General features: G+C 39.4%; 1 protein-coding gene across 1 annotated transcript in view; it reads left to right on the forward strand.

Moving 5' to 3' along the window:
• Positions 1-6,934: 6,934 nt before the first annotated feature.
• Positions 6,935-24,786, forward strand: part of Clca1 (chloride channel accessory 1) — a 30,328-nt gene continuing 12,476 nt past the window's right edge. Inside the window, exons 1-6 of the mRNA XM_008826265.1 lie at positions 6,935-7,096; positions 11,324-11,464; positions 11,604-11,751; positions 13,566-13,671; positions 17,954-18,134; positions 23,942-24,160. Of these exons, the coding sequence (XP_008824487.1) occupies positions 6,935-7,096; positions 11,324-11,464; positions 11,604-11,751; positions 13,566-13,671; positions 17,954-18,134; positions 23,942-24,160 (957 nt within the window). The remainder of the gene's footprint in view (positions 7,097-11,323; positions 11,465-11,603; positions 11,752-13,565; positions 13,672-17,953; positions 18,135-23,941; positions 24,161-24,786) is intronic.

The following is a 24,786-nucleotide window of genomic DNA, read 5'->3' on the forward strand; positions in this document are numbered from 1 at the left end:
GAAGATTAAATACCACTTAAAGATTCCATCTTATCCAAGTCGGACTGGCTAAGATCAAGAGAATGAAAGACATCAAAGGCTAGAAAGGATATGGAGAATGGGAACTGTTTATTCATTGCTGGTGGGAATGCAGACTTGTGCAACCACCATGGAAAGCAGTGTGAAGAACTTTCAAAAGATTTAAAATAAATCAACCATACAATCAAATTATACCACTCCTTGGCATATACCCAAAGGACTCATACTACAGCAAAGATACCAGTACATCCATTTGTTGCTGCTCTCTTCACAATAGCTAAGAAATGGAAACTACCTAAATGTCCCTCAACTGAGAAATGGATAGTGAAAATGTGGTACATTTACACAGGGAGTTCTACTCAGCAATATGAAAAGATGAAATTTGCAGGTAAATGGATGGAGCTAGAGAGTGTTATACTAAGTGAGGTAACACAAGGACACAGAAAAGTAAGCAACATATGTTCTCCCTCATTTGCAGATTGTAGCAAGAATCCCTTCTATGTGAGTATACAACCTGGATGTAATACCAGGAGCCAGGAAAATGGAGAGAATACATGGAGGTAAAGGAAAAGAACCCGGAAGAGGGGTATAGTAGGGAACAGATGTTACTCAGGAGGAGGTGGGGAAAGTGTGAGTGTTCAACTGGGACAGGAGGAAGAAGGGACACACAGGGGCCATGGTTGCAGGGGAAGGAACTCAGGAGAGAGGGGACGATGGGAGGTGGGTATTATTGAGGGGAGGGTGGAGATAATTAGGGTGCTGGGACTGGGGAGAGAGGAAGGAGATCCAATGGGAGGCAGAAAGAGTAGAGATGAATGGATCTTGGTGGGCTAGAAAACACAGAGGGAAATATGATGCCCCCAAACCCCTTGAGAAATGCACATACGGTGTCTGAACATTAGTGCATATCTATAATTGGGGGTTGTATGGCAAGGAACACAGTGCCAGACAGAAGAGACCTCCCTTTGAGTAGTTGGTGACAGTGGTCCAAGAGATTCCCAAAATAACATAGGGTTATTTTGGCCAGAGCTCTTGGTTATCTCCCAGAACTAGAAGACCCTACTGCTGAAGACAGGTCCATACTTCAGACACAGGACTTGGAAAAATGGAACAGGAACTGTCCTAGACGCCTTCTAACTGAAGTTTAACCCTCATAATGCTAGATGATAAAATGCAAACTGTGAAGGGAGAAAATCAATCAATGGTCCAACCCAGCCCTAAAGCCTAATAACCATAACGATCAGCACAGCAAACTACCTCTATTGGTGCAGTGGTGGCATTGTTATCTGGGGGGTAATCAATAGTTATCTAATTGGACTTAAAGCTCTCTCAATTGGAGTGAATTCATGGGTGGCACTGTAAACACAGCCAAATACACATGGCTGAAGAGGGCATCGATTCTTTGAGAAAACCCTATCTCTGTCATATCGCTGGACAAATGAAATTTCTTACCATATGCTAAATATTGATCCTTATATTTACAGACAAGCATACCCATAAAGCTTCTTTTTTGCAACAGATGGCAGTTACTACAGAATTCCACAACTGGTCAGACACAGAGAATGTATGCTTGAAAGATGCCCAGTTCTAGGTGACACATCATTAGTTGAACCTCTACACCTAAGGCTCATGGAACATAGTGGAACAAGGGGTAGAAAGAAAACTAGTGCGTCCCTCAATTCTCACCAGTGAAGCTTCGTTATACAACAGAGTGCAATGCACACAGAAGGTCACAACTGGCCAAGTTTTAAAGAATAGGAGACTGAAGACTGTGTGTCCCTGAATAGGACTCCTATTTTAAATCTCACCCACTCATGGCTCAAGGACCATTGTGGAAGAGGGGGCAGAAGGATTGTAAGAGTCAGGGCTAGTTCATGAACATAGGAAAGCAGAGGCTTTCAGGTCACTCAAAACTTATACATGTGAACTCGTGGCAATGGTGGCATCAAGCACAGTAACCATGCCAACTCAATAAGACAAGGGCCCAGAGTGGAGCGAGAGTAATGGCTGGCCCTAGAATGGGAATTATTGGAGATCGATTAGTACTGGGTGAGGGAGAGTATGCCTTACTTATGACCTTTGGCTATGCTGACTAGACTCCAGTGGATAAATTTGCACTGAAGGACATCTGGGTACAAATGCATGACTGGATAGGACTTAACATACCAGAATACATGAGGTCTGGTGAGGGGTTGGAGAGGCATGGATAGGATGGATCTAAATTTGATTAAGTAAGAACTGTTGTATGAAATGTATAAAAGATCAATAAAGGTTTTTTTTAATATTTTATTTATTATTTTTATTTTATGTGTATGAGTGTATTGCCTACATGTATGTGAGTGCACCTGTGTTGTGCAATGCCGCAGAAGTCAGAAGAGGGCTTCAGATTCCCCTGGAACTAGAGTTAAGGACGGTTTGTAGCTGCCATGTGGGTGCTGGGACTCACACCCGGGTCCTCTGCAGGAGCAGCCAGTGCTCTTAACCACTGAACCATCTCTCCAGCCCCCAATAAGAAAATTTTTTTAAAGAGAGATACAAAAACATTTCATAACATTTAGTGCTTACTCATGACATTCTTTGTTTGTTTATTAGTGACAAGATCTCATACTGTAGTCCAGACTGTCCTAGAGCTCACTGTGTAGCCCAGTCTGGCTTCAGACTTGTGGCAATACTCCTGTCTCAGTCTCCCAATGGCTCAAGTTATGGTATAAGCCACCGTGCCCATCCATATTCATGATTTTAAAAATAGATTTTCAGTATAGTAGGATACTTTGCTAATCTGGTATAGGTAGCTGTAAAATATCTCTGGATAATAACATCCTTAATGATGACATATAGAATGTTTCTGAAAGAGCTCTCTGAGATTGGGCGCAGCAATAGAATGATATTCATTCTTTCTATCTGTATTAAACATTACACAGGAGGTCCTCGCTAGTGCAAAAAGATAAGAAGGCAAATAATACAAGATTCGAACAGGAACATGTCATGACTGAAAGATGACATGATTATATGCATATGCACCCACACCAAATCTACAAGTAGCCAGAAGTGAAATTATCAAGATCACTGAATTTAAGGTCAATAAAGGAAATTGATTCTATTTTTATACAATAGCAGTAAATAATTATATAATGAAACTTTACATTATTTGCAGTTGTCCATACACACAACATTCTAGACATTAATAAGCATTTGTTTAAGATGCTAAGATGAGTCAATGGTGACTGGTGAAAGCACCACTGCCGTGTAGTTTAGCAGTAAAGGGAGATTATACTTAACTCACACTCTAATGAAATCTTGTGGAGATTTACAACCAAGGAGCATGGTGAGGTCAGTGGATAAAAACTTACTAAGAGGAAACATAGAGGTCAATGAGTTTCTGTCCAAACTGACTTGACAGTATTATTGCTGAAGGCAAGCCAAGGATAAGATATTGAGGTTGACCACACAGCAAGCACGGGGTTTTCCCTAGATGGGCTTAAGATTCTTGTTCAAACCAGGTCCTACAAGGAAGGAAACTTTAGTGAGAAAGACTCAAGATTCAAAAGTGTTGGTCAAAGGAAAGTATTTGCCACTAGATACATGTTACCCTGAGACCATACAGTTCTACTTTTGAAACAAATCCCACTGAAATCAATGTTTATGTCTATGCCAATTTTAGTAACAATAGCCCCAACTGGAAACAATACAGAAGTTCAGCAACGGCATATAGGAAATCAATTGTAGTACATTTTTGCAATAGAATATAATTGAAAGAGAACATATTGCTGCCACATCAAACAACATGGCAGATTTTCACATGAAGATGTTATGTCAGAGTAGCTAGATACAAAATTTCATGCCTTGAATTCATGCTTATATGAAATTCAAAACCAGGCAAAATTAACCTATGCTGCAATAGAGATCAGAATAATGATAATCTTTTAGGTAGTTCTGACTCAGACAAGAGACGTCTAAGAGGCTGCAAATGCTTATCTTTGGAGAAAGGTTGTCCCTGAGTGCTAACTCCCTGCATTTCTAATCTGTGTTATTTGACACACAGCTGGCTCTGAAAACCAGATCCTGGGTATCATATTGTAAAACTTTATTGAGCCAAGGCATCTGTGCATGTAACAAGCTACTCTTGGGAACCACAGAGAGCAGCACAGCAATCATGGCCTACATTGGCAGCTATGTTAGGCCAGGCCCTCTCCTTGGGAGAAGCGGAGAAGAGCCTGTGCATTAGGCGAGAGGACTGTGGTGGTGGCCAGCTGGGGCTCAGGCAGCAGGAAGACCAAGCAGATCTATGAAGGCATGTATACTGAGTGGGTCTATCTCATGGTAACTACTGCCATCAGCAAACACAGCAACCTCAATCCAACAAGGGCAGTGCAACTAAAGGCTCCACTCAGGAATGAAGAATGCCACACTCCAACAGCAAACACAGAGATCAGCCAAAATGCTGACTATGATAAATACCTAGTATGGCCTTGGGACCAGCTGTGCATCAAGCACTGCAATATATTTCAGCTACTGTGGAAATCAGTCTGTCCTGCTCTAAGTTACTCCATATCATGTTGAACAATGGCTTTCCAGCTACACCTCACCCTGGTGGCTCCATTTTACACAGTTTTGGGTTCCATTTTAAGTGAAAAGGCTGAGGCAGAATGAATCTGCATCTTGTTTGTACATGTAGACCTCACCATCTGTCCAGCACAAACTAATAAATAACTTATTTATGCAAGTAATAAAACATCACTATGAACTCATAAAAGTAATTGAGAATGCATTGGCACATAGGGATTTAAAAATCATGTTAGGAAAACCAGGCCCATAAACTTATCAAGCACATCAGACGTAAGATGTGACATCCTCATTTGGATCCCATAAAAAGACAGATAGGCAGTGAGCTCCTGACAGTCCTAGGGGCTTCAGGCCAGCACAATCATGTTTGTCATGACCCACTTGAATTTTTGTTCATCCATCCATCCATCCATCCATCCATCCATCCATTTGTTTGTACACCTGGACCTGGTCCTGTGACTTACCCCAAAGGTCCTGCATCTCATTGCCTGTGTCTATAAGCTCTGTGTGCATCCACTGGGTTTGCTTACATCTAATCTAAACTGCTTCAGTGACTCTGCCTCTATATCAGCTTTCTGCCTCTGCCTTGAGTAAGACCTCAGAACTCTGTATGCCTTCTTTGAACTCCATGTGGCCTCTTTGACTCTTTTGTAGCCATTTTCTAACATAGAGATATAGATATGTATTTCAGTGTGAAGTGCAATGTGTGATCTGAGAGATAATATTAGAAATTAAAATTGACATTTAAAAAAGCCTATAACTGCCAACAGTCACACTAGCAAGGGAAATCAAGACTACTTGATAAACTGCAACCACAGAAACTGATATAGCTTGTTAATCCATTGCTATTGGACAAATTCTGACATCTCAGAAAGACAAAAATATACCTGTCTATGCTTTTGACAGCACACACACAACTGTAATTTTCCCACTGTGTGTATTTTAGGTTATTGTGATTAGTCAACAACTTGAAGGAGATTTTATTAATCCAATTCTATAAATTAATGAACTTGACCTTGCTCTTAGAGGACAAGTGGGATAATCTGTACTCACACACACAGAAATGCAACTCTTTTATTATAATATTGGAACCAAACACACCAGGTAGATTCCAGGGATCAAGGTCAGTTTGTCAGGCACAGCACCAAGTGTCTTCAACACACTGAGCCATCTCACTGGCCCAGAATCTATTTTTTTTTTATTTCTATGTATAATAAATGTATTATCTTTTCCCATGAATGCATATTTAGATCATCTGAATAATCACTTTGAACTTCTCTACTTCAATATTTCTTTTTCTATTGCTAATATTATGTTAGCACTAAATATTAACTTAAATTGTATGAATCAACATCAAAGAAAACGGACAGACAAGGTAAAACTCGTGTTTTCTTCTCTCTGAAGATCAAACCAAGTTTGGATAAAAGCTATTTCCAAGTAATTTGAATACAGGAACACAGTGGGTCACTACGGATTTTCATCTGAAGTTTGAAATATAAATATAATAGCTTAGCCTCTATAATTTGTTTCAGAGTGATATTTAAGTTCAGCAAAATAACTTCATGCTTTTGGTTTAAACTTTATTAAGTGGTAAGAAACATGGGCTAGAGAAGCAGCCTGTGTGCTGAGGAAACTGGAGGAAGTTTGCTTTTCAAAATAAGATGAAAATTTTATCTTTTCTCTCCAGTAAAAAATAGTCAATAACATTTAAATTACTTGCTAATGCTTTTGGTGCATGTGGATTGCCTAAGAAGTACACCAAGAAGAGCTGAGGTTAAGTCACCACTGATGAGAGTCGGAGCAAAGACCACTCTGAGAACTGGAGAGATGGCTTTCAGGGACTGAAAGCTTACTGAACACAGTGCAGTGGACCTGGGAAGGAGGGGCGAGGGGTGGTGTTGGGTGGGTCAATGTCCCTGACTAGGCAAATATTTGTAAGTAAACAGATCTTCCAATGGCCAACCTGCTTGTTTGGCATGAGTGTTTCCAGAGAACCGGATGTGGGCCCCCCCACCCTTGCTCAAGCATCTGGCCAAGATCTGGCACAGGCCAAGGCCAGCCCAACATTCCTTTTAAATAGAAACACTTAAAAGTACACAATTGGGTTTTAAACGATAGTTACTCTCATATTGTAGACAAATGTGGTAATGAACCACTTTAGGTCAAGAGGCTAAAGTCCTATAATAAATCATCTTTGATAAGTTGGGAGAACCGTGTCTATATTTTCGTGCATATATATATATATATATATATATATATATATATATATATATATATATATATATATATATATATATATATATAGTGGTAGACATCCTCATAGCCAGCATTTTCCAAAGGGAAATTTGCAACAATGGGATCATTAAAGAGTTCTGTCTTCATCTTGGTCCTCCACCTTCTAGAAGGGGCCCTAAGCAATTCCCTCATTCAACTAAACAACAATGGCTACGAAGGCATTGTCATTGCCATTGATCCCAGCTTGCCAGAAGATGAAGCGCTCATTCAGCAGATAAAGGTATGTTCCATGTGGCCATTATCTGTGGCTTTTCAATTACTATTGCAACAAGCATAGTATTTTGATAAAAAGAAGATGACGCCTCTTGTTCCAGCTGCTTGACCTGGCAAGAAGATATTTTTATGTCTGAATCTCAGGTTCTTCATCTATAAAATGGAAGCAATAACCCTTTCAATAACTAGGATTGTTGTGAAGAATAAGCTGAATGCAATGCACATAACTCAGAGTTAGATATATTGTTGGTACTTACTAAATGATGTCTGTATTTACTGATTGTAGATTCTGTCTGTATCATTTCATTCCATATGAAAGCAAAGTCAGTTGTAAAGACGCCAATTCCTTCTCTTGATGCTATCATTGGCACATACTAGGCTCCCTTTCCATCTTTCTGTTTGTAACCACCCTTCCATGTGATGCTAATAGGAATCAGGATGCAAGCTCTACTTTAAGATCAGTCCTTCCAATGCACAGAGACCCTGCATTTCATCAACTTAGAATCAAGGGATCAGCTGAGGGCTGCTGAGGGGGTAGCTCTCACCCAGCTACCTCTTCTGTGTGGGGAGAGGAAGTGCATAAAAGTTTCCTTTCCTGGAAGAGCTATCCAAAGTGTTGTTAGGTAAAGGAATTAGAGAAGGTCTTTCACAACATGGGCTAAAAATAAGAAAGGAATGCCTTAGAAGACCACCTGGAATCTGCCTAGGGCATGTTCACAGGCAGTGCTATATGAGGAAATGAGTGTCCTCATCTGTGAAATGTGGGCAATAACAAGCAGCTTTGTGATAGGGTTTTGTGAGGAGAATATAAAAATGCATACATAGTGTCTGGGACACAATAGGAGCTCAATAAATTGTAGCTATAATCACTGGTTTCCAGTGACCTTTTGTTCTTTTTACTGCATTTTAACAGTATTTTTACTTTATTGAATTTTACATTTTTTTCTTATGTTTTTTGTTCTCATTCATACATTCATTGAATTTTGTTTATGTGCTTGGACAAAAGGTTTTCTTTCATTTCTTTTTTAAATTAAATTTTTTCTTTGGCAATTTCAAACATATCATAATGTGAAGTTCTGATTACTAACACCCCCACTCTTTCTTATCTCCCTCCCTTCCCTTCAATACCCCCTTAGTCCCTTTCCCAGATTCATGACTTTTAGTTTTGTTTATTGACCCGTTTAGTTTAACCAGGGCTGTCTATGTGAGTATTGTATTAGAACTATCCATTGGAGCCCGGTGGAGTCACCAGTGAGTACTTAACTAAAGACAGTGATTTCCTCTCTCCTTGAATCTATCAGTATCAAATAGTTCAGCAGTGAGGGTCACCGAAGCTCAGCCCCTCCTCCATCAGTCACCTTTCTATCCCTCCTGATGGAAAATTCCTTGTATGAAAGTCCAGAAGATCCTCCTAATGATGCCTTACTCTAAGCAGAAGCAAATCCAGAAAAGAGGACTGGAGAAAGAGCCATGTTTATCTGCCAGGGTTCCTGGCTAGTGTTTTGTAGCAGGGTCAGGGGAATGGAGGGAGCACACTTCTCCCTATGAAGTTTGCCGACTTATCGAAAGGCCTTCCAACTGGCATTGGTAAAGGGAAACTCAGGTCTGAAACCTTGAGTGAGCATTTGATTGCCTCTGAATTTGGAAATGACATCTGCAAGAATGAAGTGGGCACTTGGGAAAATAGACAAGGCAGAATATAGAAGAGAAATGCGGTCAGTGTGCTTCTGCCTCCATGAGTTTGAGGAGCATGCCAGGAGAACACAGTGTTTAGCTCCGGTAACAATGGCAATTTGTAGTTATATGGAGCTAGGAACCTTCAGGGTGCTTCCTTCCCCCCACTATCTTTGGTAGGTTTCCTCCCTGAAAATATATATTTCTCACCACAGTTATTGAATTAGCTTTCTGAAATGAGGACTACCTGAACTGTGTGTGAACTAAGTTGGTTTCCACCACTTCCCCCTCTGTGACAAGAAAACAGTGACGCATAATGTTATGCTGAGGCTCTCAGAGTGCTTAGCAAAAGCCAGTTCCTCCCTGCTTCGTTTCACCGCGGGCATGGCTGTCTTTCCTGGCTCCTCTTCAGTCTCTGCTCCTATAACCTTTCTGAGGGGAGATTCTCCACTAGATGCCCTTGTTGGGACAGAGTCTCCAAGTCAGCTTTTTTAAATACTTGGCTTCAGCAGGACAGTGCTCACTCTTTCTCCACCTATATGGTCAGCGTCATGCACCACCCCTGGCTCCTGTCAAGGCTCCTCTGTGGCTTACAGACACCCTGGGAGTACATTCCACAAATGAGAACAGGAAGAAGCACCTGTCCCGCTCCTCCCCTGCCCCTCATCCTCCACAGACACAGTTACACAAGGAACAATCAATGGGAGTATGTTGGAGTATCTCTTCAGTGCACAGCACAGATGCTGTTGGTCTTGACACTAGTGTGCCTGTTTGCCATTCATCATAACTATTTGTTCAGTTAATTAATCTTTGGTTCAACCATACAACAAATATTTGCAAAGCACCTACATTATGTCAGGCACTATGAATCCGGCTGTCAGCAATATTCGATCCCTGTCCTTAAGGAATGTTGGGCTCATCCCATAAGCCATGCCCACAATCTTCTCTCAGCCAGAGTTAAAACATCTGTGTGGATATGAGGTCAAGTTCTCAGAGCCTGGAACATCTAATGTTTCGACCAAAGCCCAAAGACTTGAGCATTTATTTCGTGCAGCCTATGCTTCCTTCTGCACATTCCACAAGTCAAACTGCAGTAAAGTACTCATCATCAACTTTTTAGTGGTTTTTTTTCACTCTTTTAAAAAAATTTAGAATTATATGTATAATATCAAACCCTCCCAGTACTTGTTAAAAATCTGACTTTTTAGAAGATGGAAATGCAAATCATCAAGCAATTTTTTTAGGTTAGGAAAGGAATCATTACTGTTGCTATTTGAAAAGGGAAAAAGTAAAGCTTAGAGAGAAAAAAAATAAATGCCCCAGTTCAGAGCACTAGGAAGGGGAGGAACAAGTTCAGCCCTTCATCTCTACCCAATTAGGCCTCCCCAGACAGTGATGGGCTGTTTCTACTGTGCTCTCCCTGACTGGGTACCAAGTCTGCTTACACAGGCCAGCTCCAGCCAGGACCAAGTCTGCTCACACAGGCCAGCTCCAGCAGGACTTTACTCCTGCCCCATTCCGCTTTTCCTTTGCATTACCGTTTTCCTCTAACATATAAACGTTATTGTGGTTCCCATTAAAACAAACAAAATTTGTGCCTTATTTCTGGTCCCTTCTATGTATAGGAACATTTTCAGGCCTGCTAGTTTTATTATTGTCTCCGTTTCATCACCGCAGGCTGACTCACTCCTTGGAGCTGCGGGCTCGTTCTGTGGCTCACCTGTGTTGCCCAAGGCTCAGCTCTCTCCTCAGCCATCCTTTCCAGATTCATTTCCTCTCTGCCTACCTCAAAATGCTGGAGAGAACGCCATTCCTTGTCAGCACTCACTCTCGATCCTAGCATACCCAATGCCTTCGTTCCTCAGCAGCAGTTGCAAGAATACATCTTCTTGGGGTACTGCACCCTGGGGAGCCGGCAAGGGGCACTTACTATTACTGCCACTTAACTTTTTAGAGACAAAGTTCTGCATAATTTGAAAATAAATAATCATACTGCTTCCTGTTATCTAACTCCTAATACCATGCTACCATAACATTTAGTATTAAATAAGTTAATTTGGATTCAGTAGTAAATCCCAAAATTATTATGTTGATACAGCAGGTGTTGGAGTCATATTTACTTTGCTTCTCTCCACTGCTATTGTTGTGAGGCCTGGGGAATTGCATTCCCAGATTCTCAAAGCTTTATTGATGTTCAAGGAGCAAATGCAATGAAGTCACTGGGTGACACTGAACATATGATTCTAAGTGAGCTTCCTAGTGCTTTAGCAGGTAGTCATGGTAATAGTTTTCTTTTCATAAGTGGAAAGATCAGGATTAGAATGTACCTAGTGTCCCACAAGAAGGGGCTATGCCAGGGTTAGCATCTGCCTCTAGAGTCTGCATTGCTTCCTGTTGTCCTATGGTGTGAAAACTGCTCAGAAAGGTTAGCTGATACTGTTAATAAAGCCCTGTCCCCTGTCCAGCAAGTCATTTGAAAGGCAAATTACACATGCAAATTCAGGTGACTTATACTTGAATCTGTTCTCAATCATTTGGCTGTTGTTTTCTTTCTTCCCAGGACATGGTGACTCAAGCATCTCCATACCTGTTTGAGGCCACGGGGAAAAGATTTTATTTCAAAAATGTTGCCATTTTGATTCCTGAAACCTGGAAGACAAAACCTGACTATGTGAGGCCAAAACTTGAGACCTTAAAAAATGTGAGATCATGTTCTTTAAATTGATTTTCTTCTGTATTCTAGTGGGTTTTTTTCCCAAGTCAAAATATTCTAGAACCAAATGGAATTGTGTCAGAATCAGTTTGCTGAAATGGTGTGATAATCTTTTCCTGCATTTCAGGCTGATGTTCTGGTGGCTGCACGTAGCACCCCAGATGATGATGAGCCCTACACTGAGCAGATAGGAAAGTGTGGAGAGATGGGGATACAGATTCACCTCACTCCGAACTTCTTAGCAGGAAAGAAGTTGGCTCAGTATGGACCACAAGGTATGGACTAAGAACAGCTATTCCACCAAATTACTCATAATCTTGCAATTGTATTTCAAAATTTATAGACAATATCATTATATTTATGGGTAAGCCCACATAGGATAAATAAATTATAATAAACAAATTTAATAAAGCATGTTTCATTTAAAACAATGATTGAGAACAGTGCATTTCTCAGCCATAGATTAACATTAGTTTGCTTACCTATGTAAGTGTTGTTATAAATTGCCATAGTGCAGGGTAATTATGGTAACATGTAGTGAGATAGGTTTCTATGTATCTGTTAACTCACCTGAATGAATTAAATCACCTTCCTGCGATTCATGTGATAACCACCAGATGGTGACCATGCACAATGATCAGGCTTTTACCTGCATTCAAACTGTAAAGGGATCTTTGAAACACAGATCATGATTCAGTAGGCTTGGGGAGGGACTCAGCCTCTGAATTCTTAATAATCTTCCAGGTGATACTGATACTACTGGTCTGTGTGCCACTCTCTGAGTAGCAGATAGACTAATCTTGCTCTCATCTTTTGAAAGCCTGTCACTGCTGTGAGTGGTAACGCACATCCATAATCACAAGACAGTTGAGAGAGAAGGATCCTGAGAATGAGGCCATCCTGGGCTACTTAGGGAGATTCTGAAAAGAAAAGTATAACTAAAGAAAAAAAGTTCAATTTTCCTTAGAAAAAATAAATTCTTCATCATGTCCATATGAGCTATATATCTTTAGGGAAAATGTTAAAATAAGCCACAAAGTACATATTAATATGTGCTTTTATAAATATACTCAAATACTCAGTATTACTAAATAACTAGTACTAGATAACTAATATCAAAAAAGATTAGAATCGTCCAGAATCAGCAGTTTTCTTAACTTAGACAAGGCAGAAAAAAAAAAAAAAAAACTAAGATTCATCCAAATAGAGCAGATATTTAATGAGTGTCTATTAATCTTTAGACATTATGTTCCCAAGTATGACAGGGAAGAAATCATAGTACATGTCCTCATAGAGATAAGTAACGAAGACCACATAAGACGTAAGTGCAATAAAGGGATACAGTGAACATATAGAGGAAGAGAGCCTGGCCTGGTCTGAGCATGCCCAGGAACACAACTAGGTGGACAGAAATTTGGTTGTTTTTGTTTGTTTTTGAGACCAGATCTCAAAAAAGTTGCCCTAGGCTGGCCTTGAATTAGTGATGTCCCTGCCTCCGTCTCTCAAGTAGCTGGGATGAAAAGAAGAGTCGTAGTAATTAGCATTAGGGAGACAATTAGAGGAGATTCCAAGGACAGGAAACATATGTAAAGAACCAGAGTCAGTCAAGAGCATGATGTAACCTGGGACATGAAAGTTCTGGAATTCGCTGTGATTGTGGAGCACAAAAGAGTATAAACAGCAGGAAAGAAAGCTGGGGACACAGTGGGGCCTGAATTATCAGGCACTTCATACACTGTGCTAAGGAGTTGCACTTAATTCTGGCACCACTAGGCATTTTAGCTATCTGAGTCTGTGTGTCCTTCACTAGGCCAAGCTCTGTGTGAGGACAAGGTAGCTGCCTGGTCAGAGAATGGATAACTTCCTGACTCTCACTCAGCATCCTGTTAACATTTGATAAGCCAAAATAAATACCCATATTTTACAGAAATGTATATGTTTATTAGGCCCATCTACAGAAATCAGGCCTCTACTTTGGTAAAAGCTTAGCAAAGCAAAATAGACATTTAGAAGGATTGTCTTCCTGCAGTGTGAGAAGGTTGCTTCACCATGAATATTGTACTCAGCTGCTGGAAATATTTGCTCACAGGTAGGGTGTTTGTCCACGAGTGGGCTCATCTACGATGGGGAGTGATGGATGAATACAATTACGATGAGAAGTTCTACTTGTCCAGAGGAAGACCCAAAGCAGTAAAGTACGTATATTTGTATGTGTCTCAAACCATTTTAAGATACAGCCAATGCTTCCTTGAATTGGTTCTTTAAAAACATCAGTCTTCTGCTTATCTTCTATCTCCAACTCATTCTTTTCTAGTGCGTTTTTTTTTCAGATTTCCACAAAATGGTCACTTTTGTTTACAAGTGCTTCAACTAACTGAATTTTCTACTTTGCAGCTCTAATTTATTTGCATCCTGTTGACTGTGTCCAACTCTACTGCAGCTGTAGGTGGTATGTGCAATGCAGTGTCTCCTCTTTCAGTACCAGAGGCAGAGCTACAGCTCTTTAAGGAGGACTGAGCTCTACTGGACTGGGTCTCAGAGGGGCCGTGGAGCTTGCTTAAAAGACAACCCAGACATTAAAACCAAAGGCAACAGAATCTCTTCACAGTCTAAAGTGAACCCTGCTTGTGTCAATAGAAAACAAAGTGAATCACACTTGAAAAGTGGCTGCCATGGTTTTATGGGAAAATTCTGGCAAACAGAATTTTCCACGAGTATAACTGCTTTAGTACAAGCATAAGCGACAAGGAGTGCAGTCATTTATTTTAAAGTGGCAATGTGATTCAGATACTAAAACCTGGCAGACGCTGTTAAGAAAAAAACAACAAAAACAAAACAAAACAAAACTTGAAGGTTATAGTTCTCTACAAACACAGAGGCAAACATTTTAAACAAAACGATAATAAATTACAGCTAGTGGAATTAAGGGGATAGTAAAAACTCAGTGGGAGGCTTCCCACAATCAAAAAAGGCTGTTATATTAGGTAATTAATATAATATCAAGAAGCTTGATAAAATTGCATATTTATTTCTGTGTATAAGTGTATTTTTTCAAGACAGGGACATACTATATAGCTCTGGCTGACCTGAAACTTGCTATGTAGATCCGGCTGCCTCAAATGGCCTTAAACTCAGAGATCTACCTGCCTCTGTAGGATTAAAGGTATGTGCCAACATACCCAGTTCAATAATTTTTAAAAATAGAAGTTGATACAATGCTCTCCCCAATTCTGCTCCCAGTCTTCCTCCACTGACGGCTCATTAAAGGAGAAACACTCAACTTTGGTTCATTTAGAATCTTGACTTGGCACAGTCATTTCCAAGAAGGGTTGGACCAGGCTCAGAACTCAGTCTTGAACTCCTTTCCTCCCGCATGATATCACACATTACGGCTCCCCACTTTTCCCTTTGATTATTGCATTCAAGCTCTGTCAGCATGGTCCACATTCAACATATCATCAGAGCTCTCCAGCCATCAGTGGGTTCTACATAGCAGCCTACAGCCATGCAGAATGCCAGATGCCATCTGCTTATACCCTCTGCATTACACAGACCAGAGTCAGTCATTTCCCCAACATGACCACGTTTGTTTTACCTTTCAAATATCAGTCAATGGCACTATTCCAAGCCTGTTATCTGCCTCTCCCATTCCTCTTTTCTAAGCTTCTACACAGGTAGACATTGTATCTTCCCTTAAGAAGACTGGTTTGTACTTACTACTTTCTGATATCATATAGAAATATCTACATATCAGCATGCTTTTCCTTCCATACCACATAAGCAAAGCTTACATGATTGTCATGTACTCTTAAAAAAAATAAATTCTATTAGAATGTATTCATGATGTGTATTATACATTATCTTCCAAATGTTTTCATTACTTATTGGCCTAAAAGTAATCGCAAAAATAGTAACTATCCAGAACAAGTTACTCCATTAACTGGACATAGCACATCTCTGAAAACCAACAGCCCAGCCCATGTTTAATAAGGAAACTCTAGAGACAGTCCCAGGAAGAAGACGCAGAAGGCCACTGTGGTCGTAGTTATCCAGATCTGTTTAGGAAGTGGCTTCTAATGTGGTACTACATCAAACTGAGGAGGCACAAAAAGGGCTACCAGAAGGGAAGAGAGAAAATCACCCACATGCAGCACATGGTCCACTTAGAAAACCCAAGCAATGAAAGGAAAGTGGGCAAAGGAACCATAGAAAGTAATGATTTGCATTGATTTTCCACAAATTAGTAATAGCCAGTTCAAGATGTAATATTAAAGTCTTTTCAAGATAGCAATTCAGGAAAAAAAAACTCTAAGAAGCAGAAGATATATTTGAAGAAAACTATAAAGAATTCTAAAAGATTTAGAAAAAAAAATCAAGCTGAATACAGAGGCTTTCCACACACAAAAGCTATCAATTCAACAAAAAATGATGTATAGATTTTATGAAAATCTAGTTAAAAAAATTTTTTTCTCATTTGAAAATCCTAGAGTTCACTCAACTAAAGAATCACAATAAAGGGAGCTTTATTTACCGAATTTTAAATATAACACTGCCTTAAATAAAATAATACAAATGTCATTTCTATAGAATAATTTAATAGAGTTTTAATTACAAATTACAGAGCCTCTTCCAATTGGCTAGACTCATTAAAAATGAAAACAAAATCATAATGCAATTATTAGCATTAAGAAATAGAAAATATTAATAAATACATCTATACATTAATTTCTCCCTATTTGAAATTATTAATGTGAATATACATCAAGTTAATAAACAACAAATATATATGCAGTGAAGGTTACTGTTTTCTATGCTCTTAAAAATTGGGATAAGAGATAATTGTGGTGGCACATGACTGTAATCTCAGCCCTCAGGAGACTGACTCAAGAGGATAGTGATTTCAAGGCTATCCTGGGCTAAATAATAAGACCTTGTCTCAAAAAAATTTCTTTAGCAAAAGGCATTACTAAAAGAACAAAGAGAGTAAATATGATTTCCCATAAAACTAAAATTTTGTTGCACGTAAAACAAAACATAAACTAAATAGGGTTCAAAAAAGAAAAGAAAAGAAACAAACAGAAAAAAAGATGTTCACAAAAATAAAACAATTGAAGCTTTTAGAATTTAATATTGTAACACATTAAGAGGATTTTAAACAAAGAGCGATGGCAGACATCTGGAAGCACAGCGTGTTCAAGGTGAAGGCAGGAGGACCAGGGGCTCAAAGCCATCCTCCGATACACATTGAAGCACAAGGCCAGGCTGGGCTGCAAGAGACTCTGTCTCAAAGGAGAAAAAACCAAAACATAAACGTTTGAAAATCAGTGAAACATGAATAGAAATTTGGCAAGAGAGAATATATAGTTCATGACAGAAGAAAATTTTAGAAGTCCATAAACACACGAAATGCCGATGCTTACTAGTAATCAAAGAGAAGCAAACTGGACAAAGTGAGGTCATCTCCCTTACATACTGCCAGTGAGTCCACAGTTCTTACAGATAGTTGTTCCAGTTAAAGCAACATTTTTGAAAAGTAACATATATCAAATCTTTTTTTTTTCTGTTTCTCAGCCAAGCAACTCCATGTTTAAAAATCCACTTTAAGGAAATGATAGAATGAACTATATTAACAGATATTTTTTAATGTTCAAAACTTTAGAACTGACAATTTCCTCAAAAAATAAATCATCAGGAAAACATGGAAATATGGTCAAAACTTCATGTGAAATTTTGTGTATGCATAAATGTGTTGTTTTGAAAACTTAAGAAAAAGGACATATAGTAAATTATGCTGTATTTATGTACTATCAAAAATATTAAATTCACATTTTGTAAAAACATGAAATTATATATTAATGTTTAAAATATACTAACCTGCTAAGTTTTTTAAAAGCAGAAAACAACCTACATGTGTAATGTTGTGCTGGTATAGAGAAAATGTTTCAACATGTTAAATGGTTTATTTCTAATAATGAGACATAGCTTTTCTTTATAGGTTTTATTGTATTCTAAATATCTTATATACTTACATTACTTACATATTCAAAACTATAATTAAAAAATAAAATGTGAGAGGAAAGCATTCCATTTATAATAGCAAAGCTCATAAGCACATAACAAAAAATAAATCCATCAACATATAAGAACTGTAAAAACTATTTGAAATAAAGCAGTAAGGAAAAACAATTAACAAACAAATCTTTGGGGAGAAAAAAGGAGGTGCTCCTGACATTCTGGGGATGAGAAGAATAGATTGGAGGTGTCTGAGACTGAGCTGCAGTAATGCTGTTCTGATACTGTTTTGGAGCCCCCTTCGATTCTTTCTGGCAGCAGAAATAACTGATTTTAAAAGTAATGCTTTGTTATAGAAGGACATGTATTTGCTTCTTTGGCTATCACACAAAAGAGACTAAGCTCAAAGTTGAAACTTTTGAAATGATCTCATGGCCTAAAGATCAAACATTAATATATTTTCAGGTGTTCAGAAGCTATTAGTGGTGAAAATAGAATATATCAGTGCCAGGGAGGCAGTTGTGTCACTGGAAAAGCCTGCAGATTCGACAAAGTAACAGGACTGTATGAAAAAGATTGTGTGTTCATACCGCATAAGCAACAGACTGAGAAGGCTTCCATAATGTTTGCACAAAGTATCGATTCAGTAAGTGCCTTATTTTTTCCCCATGTATATATGAATTAAGGGAGGAGGGTTTTGCTTTACCCAGGTACTCTAAGGGAAGATCAAATTTTAGCGAAACTGTCAGCTTTAAAGGGAAATCAACAACCGATGCCCCCCAGACTGAGCTGGGAATACAAAAGAGCATAAAACCATGACCCTTCCCTCTCTTCACCCCTCTTCTTTCCCCTATTTCCTTTGTTCTAGCTTTTAAGTGCTTAGAATCAATTCAGATACCTTTAAAGGCATTTGAGCACAAAGCATCTTAGTTCAATAAGACATTTATCCAGGAAGAATAGGCATTACCTTTCATTAGTTAACAGAGAGATGAATAATAGTCCTTTAATTAAATTCCAGAGAGTTCTTTACAGACTGTTTCTACCTTTGGTGGTTAACTACATTTTTCTATCATTTTAAGACTGTTAATGCCCTTTGAGAGTTTGTTCATAGTTTCAATATCTTTAAATAATAAAAAAAAACCTTCTTGCTATTTTTAATGTTTTATTAGCATATATAAATTATGCATAATAATGGGTTTATCAAATTTTCATAGATTTACATACTGCATTTCTGTAATAGTCACTCCCTCCTTACCCTCTCTTGTCCCTCCTCCACTCCTACTAATCCTCTTCCTCCTCCGGCTAGTCCTTCCACCCTCCTGTCTTTTTGTGTGTGTGACCAACTGAGTTTCGTTAAGATTGCTTACAGGAGTATGGGTCAGGGTTTGTTCACAGGAACACAAGTCCCTTTCCAGCAGCTAACGCTGCTGAAGAAAACCTCTCTCCTTCCCCATCAACCATTAACTGCATATAAATCTTCAGGGAAGGGTGGGGCCACTCAAATCCCTTCCCCTTCCCTGAGAGGATGCTTATGGACCTAATCTTGTGCAGATTTTATGTCTTGCTGTTTTTTTAGTGATGATCCACTGGTCATAGTTGAACTTGACTATCCATATAAATAAGAATAAATGTGTCCGCAAGGTGAGTTTAGTGGGGAGCCCTTCTTATTTGCTGGTATCCTATCTAAAATTGTGTTTTCTTTCTGGGACGGAGGGAAAAATAACTTTTAAGGACCTGCCAGTAACTACAGGACTTACGTTTTTAAAATTTGATGCACATGATTCTCCAGGCCCATCTTTCACCTGGCTTTGCAGGTAATTCCCAGATCTATTTGGAGGAGTCCCGGTAATGGACAGAGGTTCCTTGAGGTTATGTCCCAATAAACCCATTTTCATGAGTTGAAATTGAATCTAATATACCAACCCTTGCAGAACTCAACCTAGCACCATGCCACACTGCAGTTGTAGTCATTGGCCTGCAACCTTGTGATGGACTGGGAACTGCACTCACTTCTACTGTCTAGCACTGCAAAAGTACCTAGTATCAAAAAATGCCAGAATTTGAGACACATGGTTTCTATGGACTTGCGTCCCTCCACACCATCATCAAAAACTGTAAGCTGTACCACCCTTGGTTGGATACTGACTGTATCCTTGTGCCTCCATTTTTAGTCTCACAAATGCTAAGGTTTTAAATGAGTTAATGTAAATTAAATGCATAGCCAGATTGAGAATCTCTACCTGGGGTTTACACTATTTTTCTTTTCAGGTTACTTCACTAACAAGTAGCCATACTAGTACCTGGAATCACTATCAAAACATGTGCTCTAAAAAAAAATATGAATGAATAAAACAGTATTTTACAACAAAAGATTACTTTATAAATTTCTGAAATCCCAAACATTTAAGATTATGTTTTTGACTCATATGATAGCTATAGTTTGAACTGTATAGTAACCGGTCTTTGAATACTATGATTCTTTTTTTTTAATCTCTTAATACTTCATGTTCTTCCATCTTATAATTTAATGACACGTTTCAATCAAACAACATTTCTTTCTGAGTAGGACTTACCTTTTCACCTCCTGGATGCTGGCACAATGCCATTTATATGGAAAGTTCTTAGCAAATAAGATGGAATAGAGTTATTCATCTGCTGCTTAATTATCATAAAGATTTTACATTTATTTAGAAGCTATTTAACCACTTGAAACAGGAGGACAAAGTGCACTAGCCTATAGAGCGATAAGGATAAAGTCTTGGTGCCATTAGACAATGGAGAATTAGTGATTAATAGGGGCAAACTGTTTGTTTTAGTCAGAGGGATATTAAACTTTTAACTACCCCTGTTTATCTGTATAATAACACCCAGCCAAAACTAATGCCAGCCAAATATAATTGATACTGGCAAATGGTGAATATCATATATCAAACTTAGACTATAGAGTCAAATTTATGCCCCCAAATGTTCTTCAGTGAGGGTCCTCCCCTGAAACCTAGTTAACCTACTAAGAGTCACATCCTTAAATGAGACATGTTCTCCCCCTCCCAGCAGCCATTGGTTGCCAACAGTTCCTCAGAGAGAGTTGGAGTTTCTTATCCACTTCCCCACATCTATGCTGGGTTACTTGTACATGTTGTCACCTTTGCTGTTAGTCCAATTGAGTAAATCCTAGCTATCTGGAAAACTCCATTTTCTTGTGGTCATCCACCACCTCTGGCTCTTGCAGTCTTTCCTCCCCCTCTTCCACAATGATCCCTGAGCTGTTGGCAGCAGAAGTTTGATACAGGTGTCCAATTCAGGGACAACCACTCTGCAGCTTCTTGTTCTCTGCCAGTTGGCCAGTTGTAGGCCTCTTGGTTAATCACCATCTGCTGCATAAGGAACCCTCTCTGGTGAGAGTTGATAGATAAATTAATCTATGGATATAACAATAAGTCATTAGGAGTCACTTTAATAGTCTATCTACCAGAATAATAGTATTATTCCAGAATAATAGTGTTATTTTGGTAATAATAATATTCTATGGCCTATGGCCTGTCTAGCCACATGTTCCTAGGCCTGATATGAATGTCAGATATAGGCTCCATCTTATGAAGTTGATCTGAATTCCAGTTAGAAAGTGTTTGGTATCTCCCATAATATTCATGCCACTATTGCACAAGAGGTCATATCTTGCCAGGCCAGTTATTGAAGCAACACAGCATTCACAGCTAGGTAAGGTTAATGGTTAATTTTTTTCTTCCAGTAGCATTTATAATACTTTCTAGCACTAGGAAAGCAAGCCAGTAGAAATGAAGCTTTGAAGTCAGTACCAGCTTGATTTCTCCTTGTTTTTAATATGGTTCATGTATGTAGTGTGTTCAGCAATAGGGTCTTACCAGGAAGTTTTGGTGGGTAACTAAGAGCAGGAGCAATGGCTAGTAGTGTTTGAGGGTCTATGAGACCCCTGGTCAACAGCTTCAGAAGAAGAAGTCCATCCCTGGCATTGGGTTTTACTTTGCTAGCCTATGGTGTCTAGTAAGAGCAATGCCCCTCTGTTACAAGTCAATTCCCTTACATCTCCATATATATATATATGTATATATAAACTATATCTCCTCCCATGATCCCTCCTCTGTCCTGCCCTCCAAATCCCCACCCCGTTTAACCCTTCCTACTCTATTATTCCCATTTCCCCCTTTATCACTGCATCCTAGGTCCTCTCTTATGAAGCCACACTGCCCTTAGTCATTTGTTTCCTGACATCTCTGGATTTTCCAATTAAAATATGTATATCTAAGAATTCAAAGCTAGTATCTGGCTATGAGAGAGAATATGTGGTGTTTGTCTTTCTGGGTCTGTTTTTTTTTTTTTCAATCCTTTACTTGAGTGTATTGCCTGCATGTATGTAAGTGCACTCCTGTTGTACAATGCCCACAGAGGTCAGAAAAGGGTGTCAGATCCCCTGGAACTGGAGTTATGGGTGGTTGTTAGCCACCATGTAGGCTCTGGAAACCAAACCTGGGTCCTCTGCAAGAGCACCCACTGCTCTGAACTGCTGGGTCATCTCTCCAGCTCTCCCTGAATCTGTTTTTTAACTGAATAACAATACTATAAAGTCCCCAAGAGGAAGAACTAGGTTATTCCTTCTTTGTACCTTGTGCCTCCATTTTTAGTCTCACAAATGTTAAGGATATAAGTAATGAAAAATAAAGGAAAGGAACCATCACTTATTGGCTGTAATAGTATTGACTTGTGTGTAGTTTTAGGTAATTGTACAATAACTATCATCATTCTACATATTAAAAAATGAGATGCATAAAGGTTAATGTTACTAAAAAAAAAATCTTGCATTTAGCCCATACTATATATCAGACACCAGGCCAGATTTTGAGAGAGCAGGTTTCTGTTGGTGGTGGATTTATAGTCTAAGACACACAGTAGGATGTAAAAGTGGCCTCACTGGAGTTTGTACATAGCATTCTAATGCAACAGAGGATTGAATGGAAATTCTCTATGAGAAGGAATAGAAAATGAGAAAAACGTTTGGAAAGTGACCTTTTGGTTAAAAGCAAGAGAGGGAACTCCTTGGCAAAGGATCAAGAGCAGAGGGACAGGAGTGAAGAAAACTGGCAACTCTGGGAACCAATAGGATAGAGTGAAAGAAAGTAGAGACTTGGTCTGCATAGCCGGAAGGAGAATGGGAAATGAAGCGAAAATCTGCACCGTGGAGACTGCTGTTTGCCATGAAGTGTCTGGTATGTAGCATGTGGGTAATCACGACCCGCACAAAGGGCCTTATAAGGCTGGAAATAAGGCTGACTTGGTAAAGTGCCTGCTGTGCAAGCAAGGAGAACCTGAGCTCAGATCCTCAGAATCCACATAAAAAGCCAAGGATGGCAGCATGCTACAGTAATCCCAGCACTGGGGGGCCAAGGATGGCAAACCCCTACAGTTCATGGCCAGTCTAGCCGAGTTGATGAGCTCCAGATCGACTGGAAGATCCTGTCACCAAAGAAATAAAGACAGAGAACAACTGAGAAAAGACAGCCAACATCAACCTCGGGACTCTACATGCACACCCCCTCCCACATGCACATGCACATGCACAGGCACAGGCACACACATGTGCACATATATCATAATACAGCATCATACAGGAACAATATAGAGTCTTATTTATAGGAATACAAAGAAAGATTCCTCAAGCAGCTGTAAGTTAGACCAATCAAGAAGCAGTAAGGGGGAAAAGCCAGATGGGTGACTAGAACCATCGAAAGGAAGGATACAAGGACTTGGATGACCGAGATGCCATTGAGAAGGAAGGAAAGACGATAAACTGGAAGCAGAGGGACATGCATAGATTTGAGGTCATTTGTAGTGGGAAATCTCCCACTCTCTTGAGTTGGGTAACCGGGGTATAAGGTTGATATCAAGTAAAGAAATACACAAGGAGGAGGAGCAGCGCTGGAGAAAAGTGATGAGGTCATTATGAAGGCATGAAGTTTGAGGAAACCGTGAGATACCCAGATGGATTTTGGAGCAAGCCGGAAAGTTAGGTGTCCAAACTCAAACATGGGGTATTATTAGTTAACGATGTTCAGGAAGTAAGGAGGTGCAGTTCGTAGGTTTGAAAATGGAGAGCCAAGCTGGTACCAGCAATGCTGAAGAGGGTGGTGTAAAGAGTGGTGATATCTTGAATGGCAAATCTAAGTAAAGGAAGCCACCTAGAGAAGGTCAATAGATCACCAAGGAGCACTAGAGGTCCAATGGGGCTGAAGATGTGGTGGTTTTAGATAGGATTCCAGGTTATGACTGTGATTTTCCCCAGTAGTGTGTGCAGTCATTGTGGGACTGAACCATGATTATAAGTTAGTGGGGCAGCCTAGAGGGGAAAGGGAGGAGTTAATTTTGTTGAATATTATAGCAAGTACTTTGATGTTATCTGTATCATTTTATTGGCAATTACAGGTGGTTGAATTCTGTACAGAAAAAAATCACAATAAAGAAGCTCCAAACCTCCAAAACCAACGATGCAATCTCCAAAGCACATGGGAAGTCATCCAGGAATCTGAGGACTTTAAGCAAGCCACTCCCATGACGACTCAGCCCCCTACACCTACCTTCTCACTGCTGCAGACTGGACAAAGAATTGTGTGTTTAGTTCTTGATAAGTCTGGGAGTATGTCGGTACGTTCACTGAGCCTTGTCTTTGGGATGTTGATCACAGATGTCTCTGTGGTACAATCTGGACTACAATTTAGAATTAGTGGGGAATAAACACAACATGAGGCTTAGAACAATTATAACAATACCATTGTCATCACAAATGTTCACCTTGGGCAGGGAAGATAGCTCAGTTGGTAAAGTGCTTGTCTTGCAAGCATGAGGACCTGAGTTCAATTCTTAGAACCTATGTGAAAATTCAAGTCTGCACTTGTGATCCCAGCACTGCGGAGGCCGAAAGAAGCAAATCCTTTTGCCTAGCTAGCCAGTCAGCCTGGCTTACTTGCTGAGCTCCAGGTCAATGAAAGACCCAGTCACACACACACATACACACACACACACACACACACACACACACACGATATTCATCCCACTTCATTCCACAGATTCCATATCAACGATCTTCTTTGTCAAATTAAACTAATTTGAACCTATGAGCAAAGATCTGATGGATTACATAGGCTTAATATTTTTCCATGTTTCACTAACAATACATAGGTCTATAGTCCCCTTTTACTAATGTGTTGTACTTCAATGATTAAATAAGATAGCTTTACCTTTTGCTGTTCATGCAAAAACTAACATTTTAC

The sequence above is a fragment of the Nannospalax galili genome, unplaced genomic scaffold (genome assembly GCF_000622305.1).
Source record: "Nannospalax galili isolate Female #2095 unplaced genomic scaffold, S.galili_v1.0 scaffold9, whole genome shotgun sequence".
Lineage (NCBI taxonomy): Eukaryota > Metazoa > Chordata > Mammalia > Rodentia > Spalacidae > Nannospalax > Nannospalax galili.